Source organism: Bombyx mandarina, chromosome 17 (assembly GCF_030267445.1).
Source record: "Bombyx mandarina strain Sakado chromosome 17, ASM3026744v2".
NCBI classification, from domain to species: domain Eukaryota; kingdom Metazoa; phylum Arthropoda; class Insecta; order Lepidoptera; family Bombycidae; genus Bombyx; species Bombyx mandarina.
In genome coordinates this window covers 8036388-8056127 of record NC_143223.1, presented here as the reverse complement: position 1 = coordinate 8056127, position 19740 = coordinate 8036388, and the positions used below count along the sequence as shown (strand labels likewise).

At 36.8% G+C, this 19740-nt stretch overlaps 1 protein-coding gene across 5 annotated transcripts; it reads left to right on the top strand.

Annotated features, from left to right (window-relative positions):
* The first annotated feature begins 1186 nt into the window (after positions 1-1186).
* phtf (putative homeodomain transcription factor) lies at positions 1187-18941 on the top strand. Of its 5 annotated transcripts, XM_028171275.2 has the most exons (16): positions 1187-1358; positions 1620-1690; positions 1953-2032; positions 3181-3326; positions 4511-4719; positions 5380-5519; positions 5599-5745; positions 5825-6494; positions 6969-7083; positions 7414-7530; positions 8588-8766; positions 11941-12080; positions 13884-14112; positions 14644-14739; positions 15080-15322; positions 15702-18941. In XM_028171275.2, exons 3-16 carry the CDS (start codon positions 2013-2015, stop codon positions 15849-15851), a joined length of 2601 nt encoding a protein of 866 aa, XP_028027076.2. In that variant the 5' UTR covers positions 1187-1358; positions 1620-1690; positions 1953-2012; the 3' UTR covers positions 15852-18941. The 5 variants fall into 5 exon arrangements, with proteins under 5 accessions (XP_028027076.2, XP_028027077.2, XP_089590495.1 ...); XM_028171276.2 differs by having other exon boundaries at positions 1195-1690; XM_089734369.1 differs by lacking the exon at positions 6969-7083 and adding an exon at positions 6617-6650 and having other exon boundaries at positions 1195-1690.
* The last annotated feature ends 799 nt before the right edge of the window (positions 18942-19740 follow it).

Genomic DNA, 19740 nt, shown 5'->3' with positions numbered 1-19740 from the left:
TGTGACGTAATCGATGCGAGGTGCAAACTTAGCTTGGTCGAGCTGTATGTACCATTTTTTCTAATTAAATACGTACTTAGCAAACGAATTATTTCCACAGTGATGAAATAACATCGTGTAATAAAAATTAAACTCGCAAAAATCATACATAGTTCCACTGCTCTATCTATTTTTGCCGTGAAGTTTTATTAATTCTTTATTTGTTGCATGGGTGGAGCTCACCACTAGTAACGCATTTCGGTTGAAAGGGTGGAGTAGCCGGCGATAGTAAGTAGTCATGGAGTTCCATCGTGATAAGGCACATCGACTTAAGATGGATTGTGAAGTATTAACTAATATTTTTGTCTCATTCTCACAATATTGCGACAGCAATAGAAATTAATTTATCCATGTGGATATCTTCTCGGTATTTAGATAACACCATAGAATGCTTGAATCTCTGATATATAGAGTATTTTTTTTATTTTGTATTACAAATTACCATAAAACTTATAAAAATGCAATGTTTTAAAATAGCACCACCTCAGAAAAATAAATTAACCATTACTACCTACCTACCTAGCATACGAACTTATTTACCTACTTATTTTTGATGATTTTATGGTCTGGTAACGAGACCTTTAAGCCAAGTCTTTTAATTTGCTCTTAATTAAGGCAGACTTAGAAGATTAATTTAAGACTTTGATAATTGATACTTGGGATGAAATTAATTCGAACGAGATGAGATCGGGTGAAATAAATTATCACTAAAATGGTAACTACCATTTAGAAAACATTTTCAGTCGACTTTTTGAAAGAATCCGAAAAACTAGGTCCAGCAGCTTTGTCACATATTTCCACTTTTGTGCACTTTCGCAGATGCGAAGTCTTTAATAAACTACTGCTATGACACATTTAAACGTGAAGAAACACTAAAATAACAAAATACAACAATTCACACAACTTGGCTGCTCGCATTCCCGCCATAAAGTCTTTATGTATAGATAAACACTTAATATTTGAGATCTCTAAGTTTAAGGTAAGTAGGTACGTAGGTTAGTAATGTACCTACCTATATAGGTACTAAATTAAGAAAGCAGTGACAAAATTTCTCTTTTGAATGATGACAAACTAAAATGTCACGTTGTCAATGTTAAAATAAATTTCAAACTATCAATGTGATCTGCGCATAGACAAAACCATAGATTATACACTTAATATATTTGAGGACAAAACACTTATTATGAATCTGCGAGTGCGATGTCCGATGCGATAGTAATTTGATTACATCGGTGTTATGAATTCCAAATAAGTTTAAATTCTGTTACAGATTATTTTATTAACATTTTACGAGACATTACATTTTATCGTTCGAAAAGGTAGAGTACCGGGTAAAATCTACAATAATCTTTTTCAGAGTAAAATATAACTACAAACCGAGAAAGAATTTTTAATGGTAAAAAAATAGAACAAATAACAGTTATTTAGAAAATAACATTCGTCGATTATTCGTTTCTAATTTTATTGTTACCTAGTTCAGTTTGAACACCTGATTTTGCACACCTACACAAATATATTATTATACAAATTCTATGATGCCGTTTACAGAATCATCCTTTGTTTATATTTTTTTAATTTAGTTTTCATTCGAAATTGCTGTCATATGAATAAAATAAAGAATTCAGAATCAACAAATAGATTTGACCAAATGGTAAGATTTTATTTCTTTATAAAAACTAACAAATTTATTCATATATTTTTAATTTAACTGTGTATGTACATCTTAATTAACTATGAATAAAAACATTGTATAAATGAACATAAATCAATTGGGTCGCACACTATGTAGTATGGTAGTAAGTAATAAACAAAAATCAGCAATCAATTTAATAACTGGCAGCTCACAAAATAAAAATAAACACATTTATGTAATAAATGCATCCCATTTTATTTACCTTAATACAATGTTTCAGCTGCCAAACAACAAAAACAGGAACCTGGCACCAGGACTGTATACATAAAGAATATACAATATGAAACAATTGGCAGCATGGTAAGTAATTTAAATAGAATAAATTGACATCCACTTATGGGACACAGACAAATATGAATCTCTTATGCAAAAAACATACCTCTAAATCAAATGGATGAATTGTAATTGTTGAAAAATTGGTTCTCAATTATAAAACATATGAGTAACAATTGTACCTTTTTTTAAAAACATATTCTTATTACTGTCTCTAGAGTTTTTTGTTTAAATATAACCAACCGGATAATGATTGGTGTCATGTTTGTTAAATCGCTATTAGATTTACTTCTTACTAATGAAATTATAGCATACGTCAACACTTATGACTGTTCAACATAGGATGCTCTCTATCTTGCCTGAGATTCAAACGCTTAGAATTTAAGTTCAGATTTTGTTGATATCTCTAATTTTCTATAGTTTTATGATGATACAAATATCGGTCAACAAACAGACTATTTTAAAATAGCATAAACATATTCACTCCTAATAAAAAAACCTTCCAATTTTATTGTGTGAAGCATGTTAAAGAGAATTTGTGTTAATGTTCAAGTTGCTTGTACAAATTGATTAAATTTATTGCAACAAGTTGCTTATAGTAAAATAATCTAATAAACAAGCACAAAATTTATACAACATTAAACTGGATTTTACATTTTAAAGATTTTTAAACCATGTCACAAACAATATTTTGTGATCTGACATGTTACATGATTACCATCAGCTGAAATACATCTACTTGCATTGCCATAATTACCAAGTTTAGCAGGCAGTTTGGCAATTGTAGTATGCTAATATAATACTCAAAGAATAGTGCAGTTTCTATTGAAACCTTTAGCAGCCCGCACTATGCTAGGCCAACGCCACACACACGCAGCACTGCTAAAAGTTGGTTTTAAAATATATTACTGGGGTATATGTTTTATACAGTATTGGTAGGGTAATCCTAAATATTATTAATTTATACAAAAATGAAATATATGATCAGTTAAATTAGTTTTGTATTTACTTTCTACTATTTATATATTTTTGCTATTGAAAGCAAACGTCCTTAAGGCCAGTTGGAACAGTATTAATTGTGGCTCATGAGTAATAGTAATGTCAAGGATGCAGCTACTCAGTTTAGGAACCTTGATGGACTAACTAGTCTAGTAATAGAAAATCATCAATTGTAGGTACCAAAAAAAAATAAGCTCCTACGACAAAGAAGAATGGGAGACCATGGTCGAACAACTATTGATGCGAGGCACATACCGCCGACGTATCGTAGACTTTTCATCGCACGCGCGCTCGTATCTCATAGACGTTGATTTAGTAAGAGGTAAGTTACTTTATTGCTTTAGACCAGGGATCGTCAAAGTTGTTGAAATGAATCCTTACCCTAATGCATGCATGATACCAGATTTTATTTGTAAACTAGCGACCCGCCCTCGCTTCGCTTCGGAAACTGTAATTTATTATTGATTTCTCCACTATTTAATGGATGTTATTATACTAATAAACCTTCCTCTTCAATCACTATCTATTAAAAAAAACCGCATCAAAATCCGTTGCGTAATTTTAAAGATTTAACCATACATAGAGATATAGGGACAGAGAAAGCGACTTTGTTTTATACTACTATGTAGTGATTACAAATAGCACAAAGAAGTACATAAGAGAACAGTGGTATAGTGAATCCTCACTCTTAGATACCACCATCCTGCCTTTTTCTGCCGCAAAGCACTCCTATCGGCTCCAGTTGAATACAATGCAATTTTTTAAACTTTTATAGCACGTCTTTAGTTGGGCGTTGATGGCGGTTGGTGAACATTAAAGAGGTGACTCGCTTTTCCATCTACACCAATACATCTCCTGAATCTATCGATGTCATATAAAACGAACAAAATTCTGTCTAGACGTTACAGCCCAAAAATGGATTTTTAGGTTGCGTTTGACGGTTTTTGCAATTTCAAATATTATTGTCGAACGATGCTACTGTGTCGGGACTCAAAGCATCTGGCCGGTCCAATTTTTTCTAAGTAGATACATAACTAACCTTTTCACGAACGCAACTATGATAGAACGTACGTACTGTTATATATCTGTACTGAACCCTAAAATGCTGATACCCTCGAGCCGCTGACTAGACGATCCGAGGTAGAGACTTTAGAGGAGACCGGAGAACGGTCAGTAGGGAGTGCACTGTCTTAGAGTACGGGTGCGGCCACCAGGGTTGCTCTGAGAGTTATCATCCATATTGTATAAATCAAATCAAATAGTAGTTTGCGGTAGGCTGCGGCTTGGCTTTGCCCCTGGCATTGCTGAAGTACATGGGCGACGGTAACCACTCACCATCAGGTGGGCCGTATGCTCGTCTGCCTGCAAGGGCAATAAAAAAAAAGTTCGTATCCTAAAAGTTTCCTTTTTTAAAACCTCCTCAGAGTAAATTCCTATAACAGTACAAAGAAATATGTTCTAGCATATGTATATCTTAAATAGATGTATACTGATTATATTCAACAGGATCATCGTTCCCGAAAGCGAAGCCCACCCTGGGAATGCGCCGGGTTGTTTGGTTCGCTCTAGTCAGACTAGTGTTCCTACCCGCACTGTTCCAATGGTGGGCCCAGCAGACGTCACCAGCTTGTGCCAAATTCCTATTAACACTATGGCTCTTACAAGTACTGAATATATCTCTTTACTTCATGTCACCAGATAACTTGGATGTTGACGTGAGTTTCTTAAACATATAATTATTTTAGTCGACTTACCGATCATTAGTTTGATCAGTAGATTGTCGTCATGGAACAAAATGGGACGGGCACTCATATCAATCTTCGTAATAAGGTGAAACTACTCATAAAAATCAGCGCTACATTAATTTTGGTAAGATATTAAGTACATTTAACTTGATATTCATTAAATAAGATTGTGCTTCTTAAAACGTTTTTGGACGTTTGCTACAGTATACTTAGTGCGAGTTTTTTAACTTCTCGATCGCGTAAAAGTTAACTCAAATTTGTATGGAGCTGGAACAGCTTCCCTTCGTTTGCTGCTAGGTTCGCACTAAACGCACCGATGTTTTTATTTTATTTTATTGCTTTGATGGGTGAACGAGCTCACAGCCCACCTGGTGTTAAGTGGTTACTGGGGCCCATAGACATCTACAACGTAAATGCGCCACTCACCTTAAAATATAAGTTCTAAGGTCTCAAGTATAGTTACAACGGCTGCCCCATCCTTCAAACCGAAACGCATTACTGCTTCACGGCAGAAATAGACAGGGTGGTGGTACCTAACCGTGCGGACTCAGAAGAGGTCCTACCACCGGTAAAATTACAAGTAAAGTAAAAAGTACAGTAAAAATACAAATTAGTAAATTTTTATTGTAGCCAAATTGCTGGTTGGTGCCATTAGGCTTAATGCTGGTGCTGAGTATGGTGCATTCACAAATAGTTAGTACAACAGAAATGGAAATTGCTAGAGTACGTCCCCGTTCCACTTATCGACGGAAACTGCCGCGATACTTCAGGTACTAATTCGTTCTATTCGCAATGTTTGATGATACTTTACCTTAAACTAGAGGAGTATCTATAATTATGCTCTTGTAGACGACCACGGTCAGAATGTGACGGCGGCAGTGCGGGTGGTTCCGCCGAAAGTGGTGCTACATCTAGCCAAAGTAAGACTCCTTCCACAAAACCCTCCAAATTCAGGCGCCGACAGTCCAGAAGTGAACTCTGTGACAATGCACTCAGGTATGGGGGGAAGTAGTAAATATTTTGTAGTCAATTACTATTACGAAACGATTATCGATAATGAATTGTTGTCTTATAGAAAACGCAAGAAAGAACTGCCAAAGGAAAATGTTAGCACACCTCTTGAACCGACCGCGAAAAATAAAGCGATAGTCAAACTTAAAGCCAAAGATTCTGACGACGAAGACTATATGGCTTGGAAGAAACCGGATATAAACACTCCCATAGTTACGTTCACCCCACCGCCCGACGATGCTACACCTAGTTCCTCCTTTAGATATAAGTCTAATATATTGACTAAAAAGCATTTAGAATCTTTTAATGTAAGACAAAATCAGCATAGAGCGTTATTCGCTGACGGTGACGACGGCTTCGAAAGCCTCAACGGTTACAACTCGAACGGGAGCGACGGAGACAACAGGGTAAAAATCTTACAGGCCAGACTTTCTGGTAATAAAATAGTTAGTAACGAAGGGAATGAGGTGACAGCAAAAAATGATTCGGCCAATGACGTTGACAAAACACCGATTGACAAAGTTGAAGAGAACTCCACAACAACCGCCAAAGCAAACGTTTTAAAGACAGAGGACGATGAGAAATCGAACGAACCAGACTCTGATGTTAATGTCACTGACAGTCCTAATAGAGGAAAGCGAATCGGTGTACGTTTCAGAAGCTCGTGGATACCAGAGAACGTGCGAGACGAATCAAGTGACGATGATTTTGCTAACGTTAAGAATAAGCAAAAGGTAAATTACGCTTAAAACGAATAGCATGATACGACGTTACTTAATTTAACTTTATGTATTGTATATTTATATGCACCAATCAGAAACGAGGATCCTATATTGATTCTGTTTTTTAACAATAGGTAGATGGACCGAATTACCAGCACGATCATCCAGGTAGTAATGAACGGTATAAAATTTAATTGTTGCTTTAGCATGGTTTCGTATTAAATTACTTAATCGCCATCCGAAAGTAATAACAGATAATTCAAAAAGTAATTAACGAAAATTGCGACTTCATTTGCTTTAAAATAATTAATGATGATGATGAAACTGATGAAAACATTCCTTTGGTATAATTATTTACAAGTCATGAATTTGTTGAGATAATACTCATACGTTAGCTGAAGGTTTCAGTTAAATTAAAATAAAATTAATCAAAAAGTTTGCCTTTTGTCCTAATAAAAAGAAATTAAATAAATGAACTGTTCGTAGAAAATTGAGACTTTCCAAACGTCGTCATCGGATGGAGAATGTTCTGCTTCTGCGCCATCGATCGCTCTGCCATCCCACCACACTATGTCTGACTGGGTTGGCCAAACTACTAACAGTAAGAATCGCATTTCGTTCCATACATGTCTGTGTTAAAAACCATAAAATTTCGCGGCAATCATGTTCTTATATATCTGTTGAAACATAGACACTAAGACCGAATTTGATTAAAACAAAATGCTATGAATTTCAATTAAACGTATCACATTCAAACGTAAGTCCACAAATCTGCTTCTAAAAACAACGTTAGGCTTTTGTTTTCGTTATCGTTTTATTTGTTTTCGTTTCATTCATAAAGCATGAAATATAGACAGATGTACAAACATAAACAAAAGCTATGATTTACCTTCCATGTGTTACGATTTTAACAACGACTATGTGATCTTAGGTGAGGAGAGTAGTTACTGTTCACAATCCGAAGGGGGTAATTCTGACGTGGGCTTCCATTACGCCGCGGATAGCTCCTGGGATCCGTTCGCCCTACTAGACCCTACAAGCGATACAGGTAACCGTGAATTTCAACAATTATTCGCACCTTTCACATTAGCTTGACCTTTTTCAAATAATAATAAAAATACTTTATCTTTGACACACAGTGAACCATAGACAAAATTGAGTTCAGTACGCATTGAAACTGGTATTGCCATTGAGACTTCAACTTGACGTTTGGATTTGCATGGTAGGATCCCCTTGCGTTTATACTCTGGTTAACACATAATTATTCAATTAATAATAACAATCTAGGTATGTATTTAAGTCTTCGTGGCCAGAAGACTGTGTACTAGTATCAAATGATCCAACTGTGACGATGTTTTTCTTATTGCCCTTGTAGGCAGACGAGCATACGGCCCACCTGCTGGTGAGCGGTTACCGTCGCCCATGGACGTCAGCAATGCCAAGGGCAGAGCCAAGCCGCTGCGTATCGTTAATAATTCAAATACCACAGGCAGTTACTAGTAGATGGAACGTTTGCCTACGTTTGCCGCTAGGGGCGCTGTTCCAACTGCATACAAATTTGAGTTTTTTTTTATTGCTTAGATGGGTGGACGAGCTCACAACCCACCTGATGTTAAGTGGTTACTGGAGTCCATAGACATCTGCAACGTAAATGTGCCACCCACCTTGAGATATAAGTTCTAAGGTCTCAAGTATAGTTACAACGGCTGCCCCAGCCTTCAAACCGAAACGCATTACTGCTTCACGGCAGAAATAGGCTGGGTACGGGTACCTACCCGTGCGGACTCACAGGAGGTCCTACCATCAGTAATTACGCAAATTATAATTTTGCGGGTTTGATTTTTATTACACAATGTTATTCCTTCACCGTGGAAGTTAATCGTGAACAGTTGTCAAGTACGTATTTCATTACAAAAATTGGTACCCGTCTGGGATTCGAACACCGGTGCATCGCTCAACACGAATGCACCGGACGTCTTATCCCTTAAGCCACGACGACTTATAGTTAACTTTTATAAAAATAGCACTAAGCACACTGGTGGAACTGGAAAGGCCTCCGGGCGACCAGTAATCTTTACTTTATAGAAAAATTTCTTACGTATTAGTGAAATGCACAATGTGGGAGCGAGGTTCAACGCTACGCGCTGAGCTGTCGGCCGTCGACATTAGTTGGTACGTGGTGGCGCGCGCCGAGCGAGCCATGGCCGCCGAAGGCTGCGTCTGGGCAGGTCTGGCCATGGCCACCATCGTCGCGTTACTCACGCCTGCAATACGACTCACGCAGGTACGTACGCATTCAACTATGAGGACACTGAAATTTTGTTAAATAACTTTTAATGTTTTTGACTACACCAACACACGTCGTTCTCATGTCGTGCCGCCTTCTCAAAGTGTTGATGACTTATGGATGACGTGTGGATAATTCCATAGGTTCCTTTGCTACTTAGGTCCCACTCTTTATAATAAAATTAATAAACAACTTAATATATTATATCCCCTAAACAGTAAGAAATGCAAAACTTCTATATTTAATTGGTTGCTTAATTTCAACTATGAGGACTCTGAAATTTTGTTAAATAACTTTTAATGTTTTTGACTACACCCACACACACCCTCTTACACTCACTCATGCACATTACACACAGAGGGTACATTGATACATTCATTTCAATATTTTTTGTTAATTTTGATATTTTTAAGCTCACATTTTGTCATTTTTATGCAATCCATGAATTTCAGTTTAATTCTTGTCTATTAAATTTCTATTTTTGTGTATCTGAAATAAAGTTGTTGTATTCTTTGTACGAGGAGCACAGGTGCTTGAGATACGGGTTTTATCGCCTACTTCAAGCACAGATGTACATTATGATTGTGTTTCTACTTCTATGTTAATAATAGATAAATAAATAAAATAATGTACACCGATCTGAAACCTGCATCTTAACCGAGCTACGCATTTTGTACTTTCTTATACCGGAACAAAGATAATTAATAAAATAAAAGACCCATTTACGTGGCAAAAAAGATCTCTGGAAACGCACTGTGGATGACCGCAGTGGCTCCAGGTAGTATGGATGAACTCTACTCCGGTGGCGGGCGGTGCGATGGTAAAAACGAGATGCTGGTATCATCTCGAACAATTCCTCAGAGCACTCCCCATGGAACATACGGTATAAAATACAGAGGGAACCGAAGTCCCTCCGCAGACCCAGAGGCTCCAAACGATCCGAGAGAATGGGATTATCGACAATCCGAACGGCCCTCCTCTGTATGGAGTCAAATGGAAGAAGCTGGTATTTGGGAGCCCCGGCCCAGAGATGGGAGCAGTACTCCATGCGAGGCCGGACTTGTGCTTTATAAAGCAAAAGTCTTTGTCCAGGCGTGAAGTACTGCTTCGCTCTGTTGAGGACTCCCAGCATTTTGGACGCCAACTTGGCTTTGCCTTCCAAATTACTCCGAAACTGGACATCGCTCGAAATGTCGACCCCAAGTATCCCGATACTCTCGGAAGGTTGCAGGGATACTCCTTGGAATTGCGGCGCCATGACAAAGGGGTCCTTCTTCGCAGTGAACGCACAAACTTGTGTCTTTATCGGGTTGAATTGAACCAAGTTCAATTCACCCCATTCGGAGACTCGCCCAGAGAGTTCTCCACTTCAGACACAAGTTTTGATCGTCTCTCTTGCACCACGCTCCGAGAGAGACTCTGATGGCCGATATATCGCGCATCCCCCGTGCTATCATCTGCATAGCAATGCATGCCATCAATAGACAGCATGTCATTGATATACAGGATGAAAAGCGTGGGGGAGAGCACCGAACCTTGTGGAACGCCAGCGTTAATGGTCATGGTATCAGAACAGTCACCGTCTACAACGACCGTGATGCTCCGCCCATCCAAAAAGCTAGCGATCCACTTGCAGAGACCCTCGTTGATTCCGTAAGATGGTAACTTCGATAGAAGTGCCCTATGCCAGAACCTGTCGAAGGCCTTCGCGATATCAAGGCTCACAGCAAGAGCCTCGCCCTTGCTCTCCAAGGCTTCAGCCCACCTGTGAGTAAGGTATACAAGAAGATCGCCAGCTGAGCGACCGTGACGGAAACTGTACTGTCGGTCACTGATCAGCTGGCGATCTTCAAGATACTTCAGGAGTTGTCTATTTATAATTCGCTCCATTACCTTGGAAAGCAAGGAAGTTATCGCGATAGGCCTGTAGCTCGATGGGTCCGACCGGTCACCCTTCTTGGGGATAGGGTGGACGTGGGCGGTCTTCCATGAAGACGGAACCCTGTTAGTGCAATAAGAGAGGCGATACAAACGCGTTAGCGCAGGTGTCAGCTCAGGGGCGCACGTTTTCAAAACCACTGCGGGGATGCCGTCTGGCCCACTCGACTTATGGACGTCCAGGAGTCGGAGCTCCCGCCTGACTGCACACTGTGTGAAGCAGATATCCGGCAGGGAGCTATCACACCGGGGGATGTTCGGTGGTGTGGCACCCCCGTCGTCCACAGTCGAGTTCGAGGCGAAGAGTTTGACCAGAAGGTCAGCCTTCTCTTTCGCACTGTGGGCCAGATTGTTATCGGACTTGCGCAGTGGTGGGAGACTAGACCTGCAAAAGTTTCTTTCTGCAGCTTTGGCGAGCGACCAAAAAGCACGGCTCCCGGAGGGATAGCTCTTCAATCGCTCGCCAACTCTAGCAACGTGCTCCGACTTCGCCTTGGCAATTACCTTCTTGTAGGACCTGGAAGCGGCGTCATATTTCCGCCTTTCCCCTGAGATGTTAGGATCCCGACGTCTCCTGGCATTATCCCATGCCACGTATGCGGACCGCTTGAGGCGTGCAGCATCCCTGCTGGCATTGTTATACCAGGGTCTGCTGCGACCCCCAACGGGCACTTCAGAGGAGGGAATAAACAATTCCATCCCCTGGAGCACCACGTCTAATTGGATAAATAAATCATTTAAATAAAATTTATTTGGTACAAAAATATAGACTATACAAAGTTTTGGTATAATCTATGTAAACGTTTTAATAGCAAGTTTTGAAAAATTCCCTTATCTGTCTTAGTAGTATGTATAGAATCTATGTGCGACAAATATTTTAAGGTGTATCTATGCTCCACTGACCTTTAATAAGTAAGGATTAACTAGTTCGTCCATACGTTTTTTTTGTATGTTTTTTATATTGCCTTGTAGGCAGACGAGCACACGGTCCACCTGATGGTGAGTGGTTACCGTCCCCCATTGACTTCAGCAATGCCAGGGGCAGAGCCAAGCCGCTGTCTACCGCTTAATACTCTCCACAAGCCTCGTTTGAAGAAGGACATGTCATAGCACTCGGGGAACACCGTGGAGTGGACCCAGAGGTTCCAAACGATCCGTGATCCAAACGTGCGTGCTAGCAAACACTTATAAAAGATCATTATTAAAATAAATTGAAATTTCTTATGTTTAAAGTTGGCCATAGATCAAGATACGAGAACAGAAGAAGAGACGCAGTCAATGACAATTTTTTTGTACATAATATCTGTCGTCGCCAACTACAGCAAGGGCTCTGTTTTATATATACTTTACGGAGCGTTCGGAGATAATATTTGGTGAGTGAAAAGCGCATTCTATTTAATTATAAAACACGCTAATGGACCGCTTCCCAAACTAAAATTAACAGTATCGGGTGAATGGACTTTTTCCATAATATATTTTTCGGGAGAACAACTTAAAATCAGCTGTCACGTAAGGTCAATGGTCTCGCACGAGCGCGGAAGCCGTGACATGTGCTGTGCGAGGTCGTTGACCCTCGAATTGATATGTTTTACATTACAGATTACAAAGTATGAAAGAAAAATTTAGATTTATTTTTATTTTCCTTTGATTTTTAATACAACCGTTTCTGTAGCGGTGTCGCTTCCAGTCTATAGAGTAAAAATAACATGTTTTTTAGTGTGATAAGAATAAAAGTTCTCCTCTAGTAATTCTACCTTTTGAAACTGATGTAAGTATTAGGTTTCAGGTTCTGAGGTTTCAAGGACATAATTACGTATATTATAATACAATTGATATAGTAACCGGCAAACTTCTTGAGCAAATGACCTTGACTGCGCAGAACCGAATTTTAGATCACTTTGGTGGTGAGGGTGAGGCGCGACGGCAGGGGAAATCGTATCGAGCGCGTTATTGGTAGATCAGTCGAACCTTGCGTCCCGCACCGCGCCCTCTTTCCGCTTGCTCCCAAAAGTACGCTTGCGTACAGTAAAAAGTCTATCGTTATTAATTATTAAGTTATTTGTTATAATTGCTTGTTGACTTTGTTGCCATTGCTATATGTTGAGTGTTTGTTGATTTTTTATAAAAAATACACTATGCCGCTAAAACTGGTGTAGTATTCAAAAGAAAGGGTAGAAAAATTGTGTACGACGTATATTGCTTCATTATAAAACAGGGGAAGAATTATATGGAAAAAGTAAAACAGACTTTGGAAGCAAGAAAAACATCAGTGAGTACTGTTAGGTGCATTATTAACGAAGCTAAAGGCTCTGGCTTGCTCGCCGTGTTTCGGACTCCGGGTAAGAAAAGATCAGGGAAGAAGAAAGCTACCGGAATGGATAGTTTCGGTCAATCTGTAATAAAAAGATGTAATCATAATAACTACATAACAAGCAGCGAAACTCCGTATCGTAGAAAGGCTTCGAAAAATTTAAAGAAGATATAAATTTTAATGGCTCGGAATGAAGCTTACGACGAATTATGAAAGAGCTAGACTTCAGATGCAAAACAGAAAGTAATCGGAAGCTGGTAATTGAAAAAAGTAACATTCGATTACTACGAATCGAATATCTTCAAAAAATAATTAATTATAGACAAAAAAGAAGACCGAACCGACTGAGTTGTAAACTACACCGATGAGCCCTATGTCGACTCATCACGATCACTCGGGTGATGAAAACAGTGATGATGATGATGGTCAAGATTATGATAACGAAAAAAAAAATTACAAATACCAGCTTCGCTTCAACTGAATAAAGGCCTGGCAACAGCTCTAGTTTTGACTTAATAGAAGGAATATCTATTTTACCCCAAGATTAAATTATTACAATTATTAACCTATATTTTTTGTTGATGTTCTAATAAATATATAAATAAATACATAATATGTTGATTTTAATAATTTAATAGCATTATGACGTAAGTAAATAATGTTTTTGCACGTGAGTGTACCATGCGCGAACTTACCCCCACTACGTCGACAAATGCTCAAGAAGTTTGCCGGCTATTATACGTTATTTTTATTTTAAAAAGCAATTGGTTGTGTTTTTACCATTGAGTGAACAATATTATTTATAAATCCACGTTTTATCTTGAAATAAATATATATGTATATTTATATTATTATAATTTTTCAGGGAATTGATGACGAATATAATATCATGCATCCTGCGTTTCGCTCTAAGCGGCCTCATGTTCTTCCTACTGGCCGTTGCAGAACGTGCCTACAAACAGAGGTTTCTATACGCGAAACTGTTCTCACATCTGACGTCGGCGAGACGAGCCCGCAAATCGGAGCTGCCACACTTCAGACTCAACACGGTCAGGAACATCAAGACTTGGCTTTCGACTCGTTCTTATTTACGGGTACGATTTTTAACGTATTTAAAAAAAAAAAAAAACTTAATAAAAGTTGTCATTTTTTTTATGAGAATTTTATGACCCGCGGTAACTAAGACTTTTAGGTCAAGTCTTATTTTAATTTTAATGAAAACTTTTTTATATGAAACGATATTATGAAATGAAATGAAGTTGATTAATATGAAACTAGGCATGAAATGAAATGAAAACGAAATGAAATTAAATGAAAACAAAATGAAATGGGATGAAATATAATCTCAGTAAAATGGTAGTCATTTACGGAGACTTTTTCAGTGGACTTTTTGGAGGGATCCCGAGAAATTACGTTCAGCAGATTTGTTTCATTTTCCCATATTTATGCACTTTCACAGATACTAAACAGCTAATAAACCACCGTTATTACACATTTAAACCTGAAGAAACACCAAATAGACAAAATCAAAATAAAACAAATCACACAACTTCACTCCTCGTGTGAGCTCTTTTGCACATCTACCCTCAAAAATTAAATATGCTAAACAAATTCATGTCTTACAGCGCCGTGGCCCTCAACGTTCTGTAGACGTCATAGTATCCGCTGCCTTCATGCTCACATTGATTTTGCTTGCATGCGTCAGCGCTCACCTGTTGAGGGTAAGATATTCCACTTAAAACAATAAGCATAAAAATTATGTACTATATAATATATATTTAACAAATTAAGCAAATCGACTTCAGCGAAGTAAAATGACAAATGATCAACGTAGATAAAGTTTATCAAGTCAACATCTATGGGGGAACAAGTGAAACGCGAGCTTTAAAAAAAAACGGATTGACTATAATAAAATTTAGATGTTAAAAAAAAAACATGATTGAGAACCTCGTCTTTTGAGACATTAAGAAAAACAAATTTAAATCATTTAATGTTAAATCGTTCGAGTAAAACGTAATTATCCGCAATGATAATAATAAACAAAAATATCTTTCGTAAAAGGATTCGGTGACGTTAGAAGAAGGATGGCTGTTCGAAGCGATGGTTTGGATTTGCTGTCTCGGGATATACTTGTTGCGTCTGATCACGTTGGGCAGTAACGTCAACAAAAAGTACCGAGGCTGTCTGTCGGCCATTCTCACAGAGCAGATCAACTTGCATCTAGCCATAGAACAGCGACCGGAGAGCAAAGACCAATTGACTGTGGCCAATAACGTGCTCAAATTAGCCGCCGATCTGCTGAAGGTGTGTTCAAATTATCTTCTTTTGTTTTTCCTTGCATTCTTTATTTATTTAAAAATTTAAATTTTGAAGACAATGTGCTGGTGGTAGAGGACCTCTTGTGAGTCCGCACGCATACCACCACCCCGCCTATTTCTGCCGTGAAGCAGTAATGCGTTTCGGTTTAAAGGGCGGGACAGCCGTTGTAAGTATATTGAGAACTTAGAACTTATATCTCAAGGTGGGTGGCGCATATACATTGTAGATGTCTATGGGCTCCAGTAACCACTTAACACCAGGTGGGCTGTGAGCTCGTTCACCCATCAAAGCAATAAAAAAAATTATTGCCAGTTAAGAAATTTGCGATATTATTTAAATTTAAATGAAATTCTTTTTCTTACAGGAACTAGACGCGCCTTTCAAGATATCCGGTATTTGTGCTAATCATTATTTGTACACCGTGTCGAAAGTTGTGATATTGTCCGCCCTGTCGGGTGTTCTATCCGAGATGCTGGGTTTCAAATTGAAATTACACAAAATCAAAATCAAATAGACGCTTAGAATAGATCTCTTTTGTAGCTTACAAATATGTATGTTTACCTATTACTTACGTTCGTAAAATAACTTATCTTATTTTGTTGCCATACGTAAAAAATAATACGTCAAACCATATTATTTTTATAATTCATAATAATAATTATGAGAGGACAGACTTATGTTAAATGAGCGTTTACGAAATTAAATAAGGCATTAAGAAGTTAATATAGAGTAACTAAAATAGCAAGTCGAACTAGAAACTAACCATTTGTTTTTATCGCGATGACCTTGGTCCATTGTTACGCCAAACTAATAAAATTGATACATTGTCATCGTTTCTTGATAACGAGTAAAGATTTCTATGTTAATAGCCCGTCTATAAGTAGTTGAAAATTATCTTTATAAGGAATTCTTTGTTCATACAAAGAAAAGAAAAGACTTAGAAATTTTTTTTTTTTTTAGTTATGCTACTATTCTATATTAAATTTCAAAATAAAAGGTAATATCAGGTCCGTATTTCGAATTACAGACCCGCGTCCTACAGTGACTATGTAGAGATTGTAGTATCTTTATGAATAAGGTGCAATATAAATATTTGTATCGTCTTAAAACACGTTTGGATTCAATGGTATCTGATTTTTTTTTTATTTGGCCAAAATTAAATGAACTTGAACAGTACTTTTTATATCCTAAAATATTTTATGTGCAGTGGTGTAATAAAACAAAAAATGGTTCCTTAGCTTAATCTTTTTGACGGCACCGCTAAAAATTGAAATTGTAAAATTTTTGATTTTTCAGCCATACAAAAGGTGTGTCCACCTTTAACATTTTTACAACAATTAGTAATGTGCGGATTGCGGTCTAATAAATAATAAATGATACCTATGAAATATAAATTGAAAAGTGCAGAATAGCGCAGATTTTTTTACATGGCCATTCGTTAAATTAGGACTTAAAATCATTGCAGTGTATAAAATAGATTAGGCTACTTAATAATGTAAGTGATCAAATCAAAGTATTGCCATTTTAATTTTTTTCTGATGAATCTATTAAGTTGATCTCATGAAAAGTGATACAAAAATAGAATAGAATTTTAAAACTATTGCATAGTGAGTGCATAATAAATACTATTATTATATTTCATGAATTTAAATAATGAAAAGCGTTATTCAAATTATTTATATTAATGGTTTTACATTAATTAATTTATTACTTTTTGGTGTAATTGCTTATACAAATAAAAATTTATTATTTCCAATTTACATTTTGATGACATAAACACGAATAGTATTGCGTTTTACAGTCAACTAGATGATGATGATCTTGTTGTGTCTTTAAAGCGGTTAGTTGCCCTCAATTAAGAAAAATAGTATTATTATTCGCCAATAGATGTCGGGAATAGTTGATTATTGAAAACACGAATAAAACAACATTTTCTGAAAATAAATCGTAGCTAGATCGATTTATCGCCCCCGCAATCCCCTGTATAATAAATTTTATGAAAATCGTTGGAGCCGTTTCCGGGATTCAGATTATATATGTATAAGATTATATTGTTAACTAGTTGCATCTAGTTAGCCTGACAGTCGTCTTACAGTCAGTTAGAAGTTCAATAAACGGTCATCGTTTTATCAATTTTATGAAATTTCAAATTTCCAGGCATCTTTTCTTGCTTTTTAAATTTTTCTTGCCCTAAAAATCTTATATTCCGAATACCTAAAAGTATATTGAAATATTTAGAAACGGTTCCTCATTGATTCGCTCACCAATAAAAATCATTTAATTCATATCTCTGATTGACTCGATAGTGCAGTAGTTAGCGCTCTTGACTTTTACACCGAGGATCATGGGTTCGGTTCCCACGTCAGGCAAACATTCGTTTGACGAACACTTTTATTTGCTCTTTGTTATTGTATATATATATTAAACCTATGTATGTCAGTCTCTGGTACCCATAACACAAGGAATCCTAATTTAGGGCCGGATGACAGTGCTTGATTTGTTCCCAGTTATTTATTATTATTTATATCGATACAAAAAATTGGTTATCTTACTAAAATATTTAAGTACCTATTTATTTTTTATGACAGTATTACATTGAATGTTGGTTTGAAATACGAATTTTAGGGGAAAAAGTTAATGAAGCCACAACGATCTTATTTTAAAAACGCGGACAACAAGTTACGTTTCATGAGCTGATATTTACGTCAACTGTCATGTGGCGCCGCGCTGTGGCTAATTTAGGAAATGAGTTGCTTTACGGGTAGTAGTAAAACACTTAATAATTTTCGTGATTAAAACTACTTCTTCAGTTTATTCTCGGGCTTATTATTCTCCTTTCAAGTAAACACAAACCCAAATATGAGAAATATCAGTTAATTGTGGTTTAAAAGAATAGAAACGTAGACAATGTTTTTGTATATTTCAAGACTGTAGTTGGCGAACTATTCAAATATCGATAAATACCGCCTCAATTATCTGTCACCACTCTAGGAAATGATTAAATTTAAATAATAAATTCGAGATGAAATTGCGAAAATAGTTTTATACAGTTTGCCACTCGTGAAAACCAACTAAACACCATGATATTTGGTCCAATCAGCTTTTTAACATATTACAAGGACTTCCTTCTCGGCTCTCTTAAAGCACATTTTACATTCCTTATGTAAGCATAGACAAGCGCCACTTCACATTAACGCTACAAGGTAGGACATTCTCCTGAGTTATAATATAAATAACGGAAACGAATTTTCGAATCAGGAACAATTATTGCGCTTAGACCCCGAATATTAAAGAACCTAAACAAAACTACTGACTCCGACCGGGAAACAAATCAGAATCCCATGGTCTACAGCCTTCAAGATAACTAATCATTAGACAAAGAAGAAAATGTTATTGTCATAATCTGGAATTGTTTTTTCAAACAAGATTATTTATTTATGTATGAACCTATCAAATTCTAAAACGATTGTTTTCGAAAATACTGTACATATTTAAAGCTATTTTTTTTTTTTTTTTTTGTAGATGTGACCTAAAGTGTATCTAGCATAAAATGCGAAATGAAAATTGTGAACAACAAATTTCAATTAAAGAGACATACAAAGAACAGCTGTTTTACTTGTAACAATTAATGACATTTCATAATGATTTCTTATGTTTTTGCGATTTTTATTCATTGATGAAAAAAAGTCAATGAAATTTATCGCATAATATTATGTTATTGCAATCGATGCTCTTTGTAAAGCCATTGTAAATCTTTTACAGCGTTCATGGCCGTACAATAAATAGGTGACATTGATCGAACATAATATTATTATTATAAATGTGACTTTTTACTTGCATTACCTAAAATATTATAAATCATCGCTTACTTTTTAATTGCTTAGATGGGTGGACGAGCTCACGGCCCACTTGATGTTAAATGGTTATCGGAGCCCATAGTCGTCTACAAAGTAAATGCTGCCACCCACCTTGAGATATGAGTTTTAAGGTAGTACAATCAGTATAGTACAATGGCTGGCCCACCCCTCAAACCGAAACAGATTTCTGCTTCACGGCTATTATAGGCAGGATTGTGGACCTAACTGCGGACTCGCAAGACGTCTTACTAACAGTAAATTTTATTAGTTCTTTGTCATGTTTGACACGTCATTAATTTCAGCTCTATTTTAAGTTTTCTTAAGAGCTGGACTTTCCGTTCATGTTAATTCATAAAACGTTCCTTCTAATATCTGCTTGCTTTATCATTAATAAAATGAGGGACATACTTGTACATATTTTAATGGGCATTGCACTTATATAGTTGTGGATTCTATTAGACATATAAAAAGAATGATAAATCCAGAGCTAACACGACGAAACTAATGAATAAAATGACATTCACGACACTAACTACCTAAATAAAG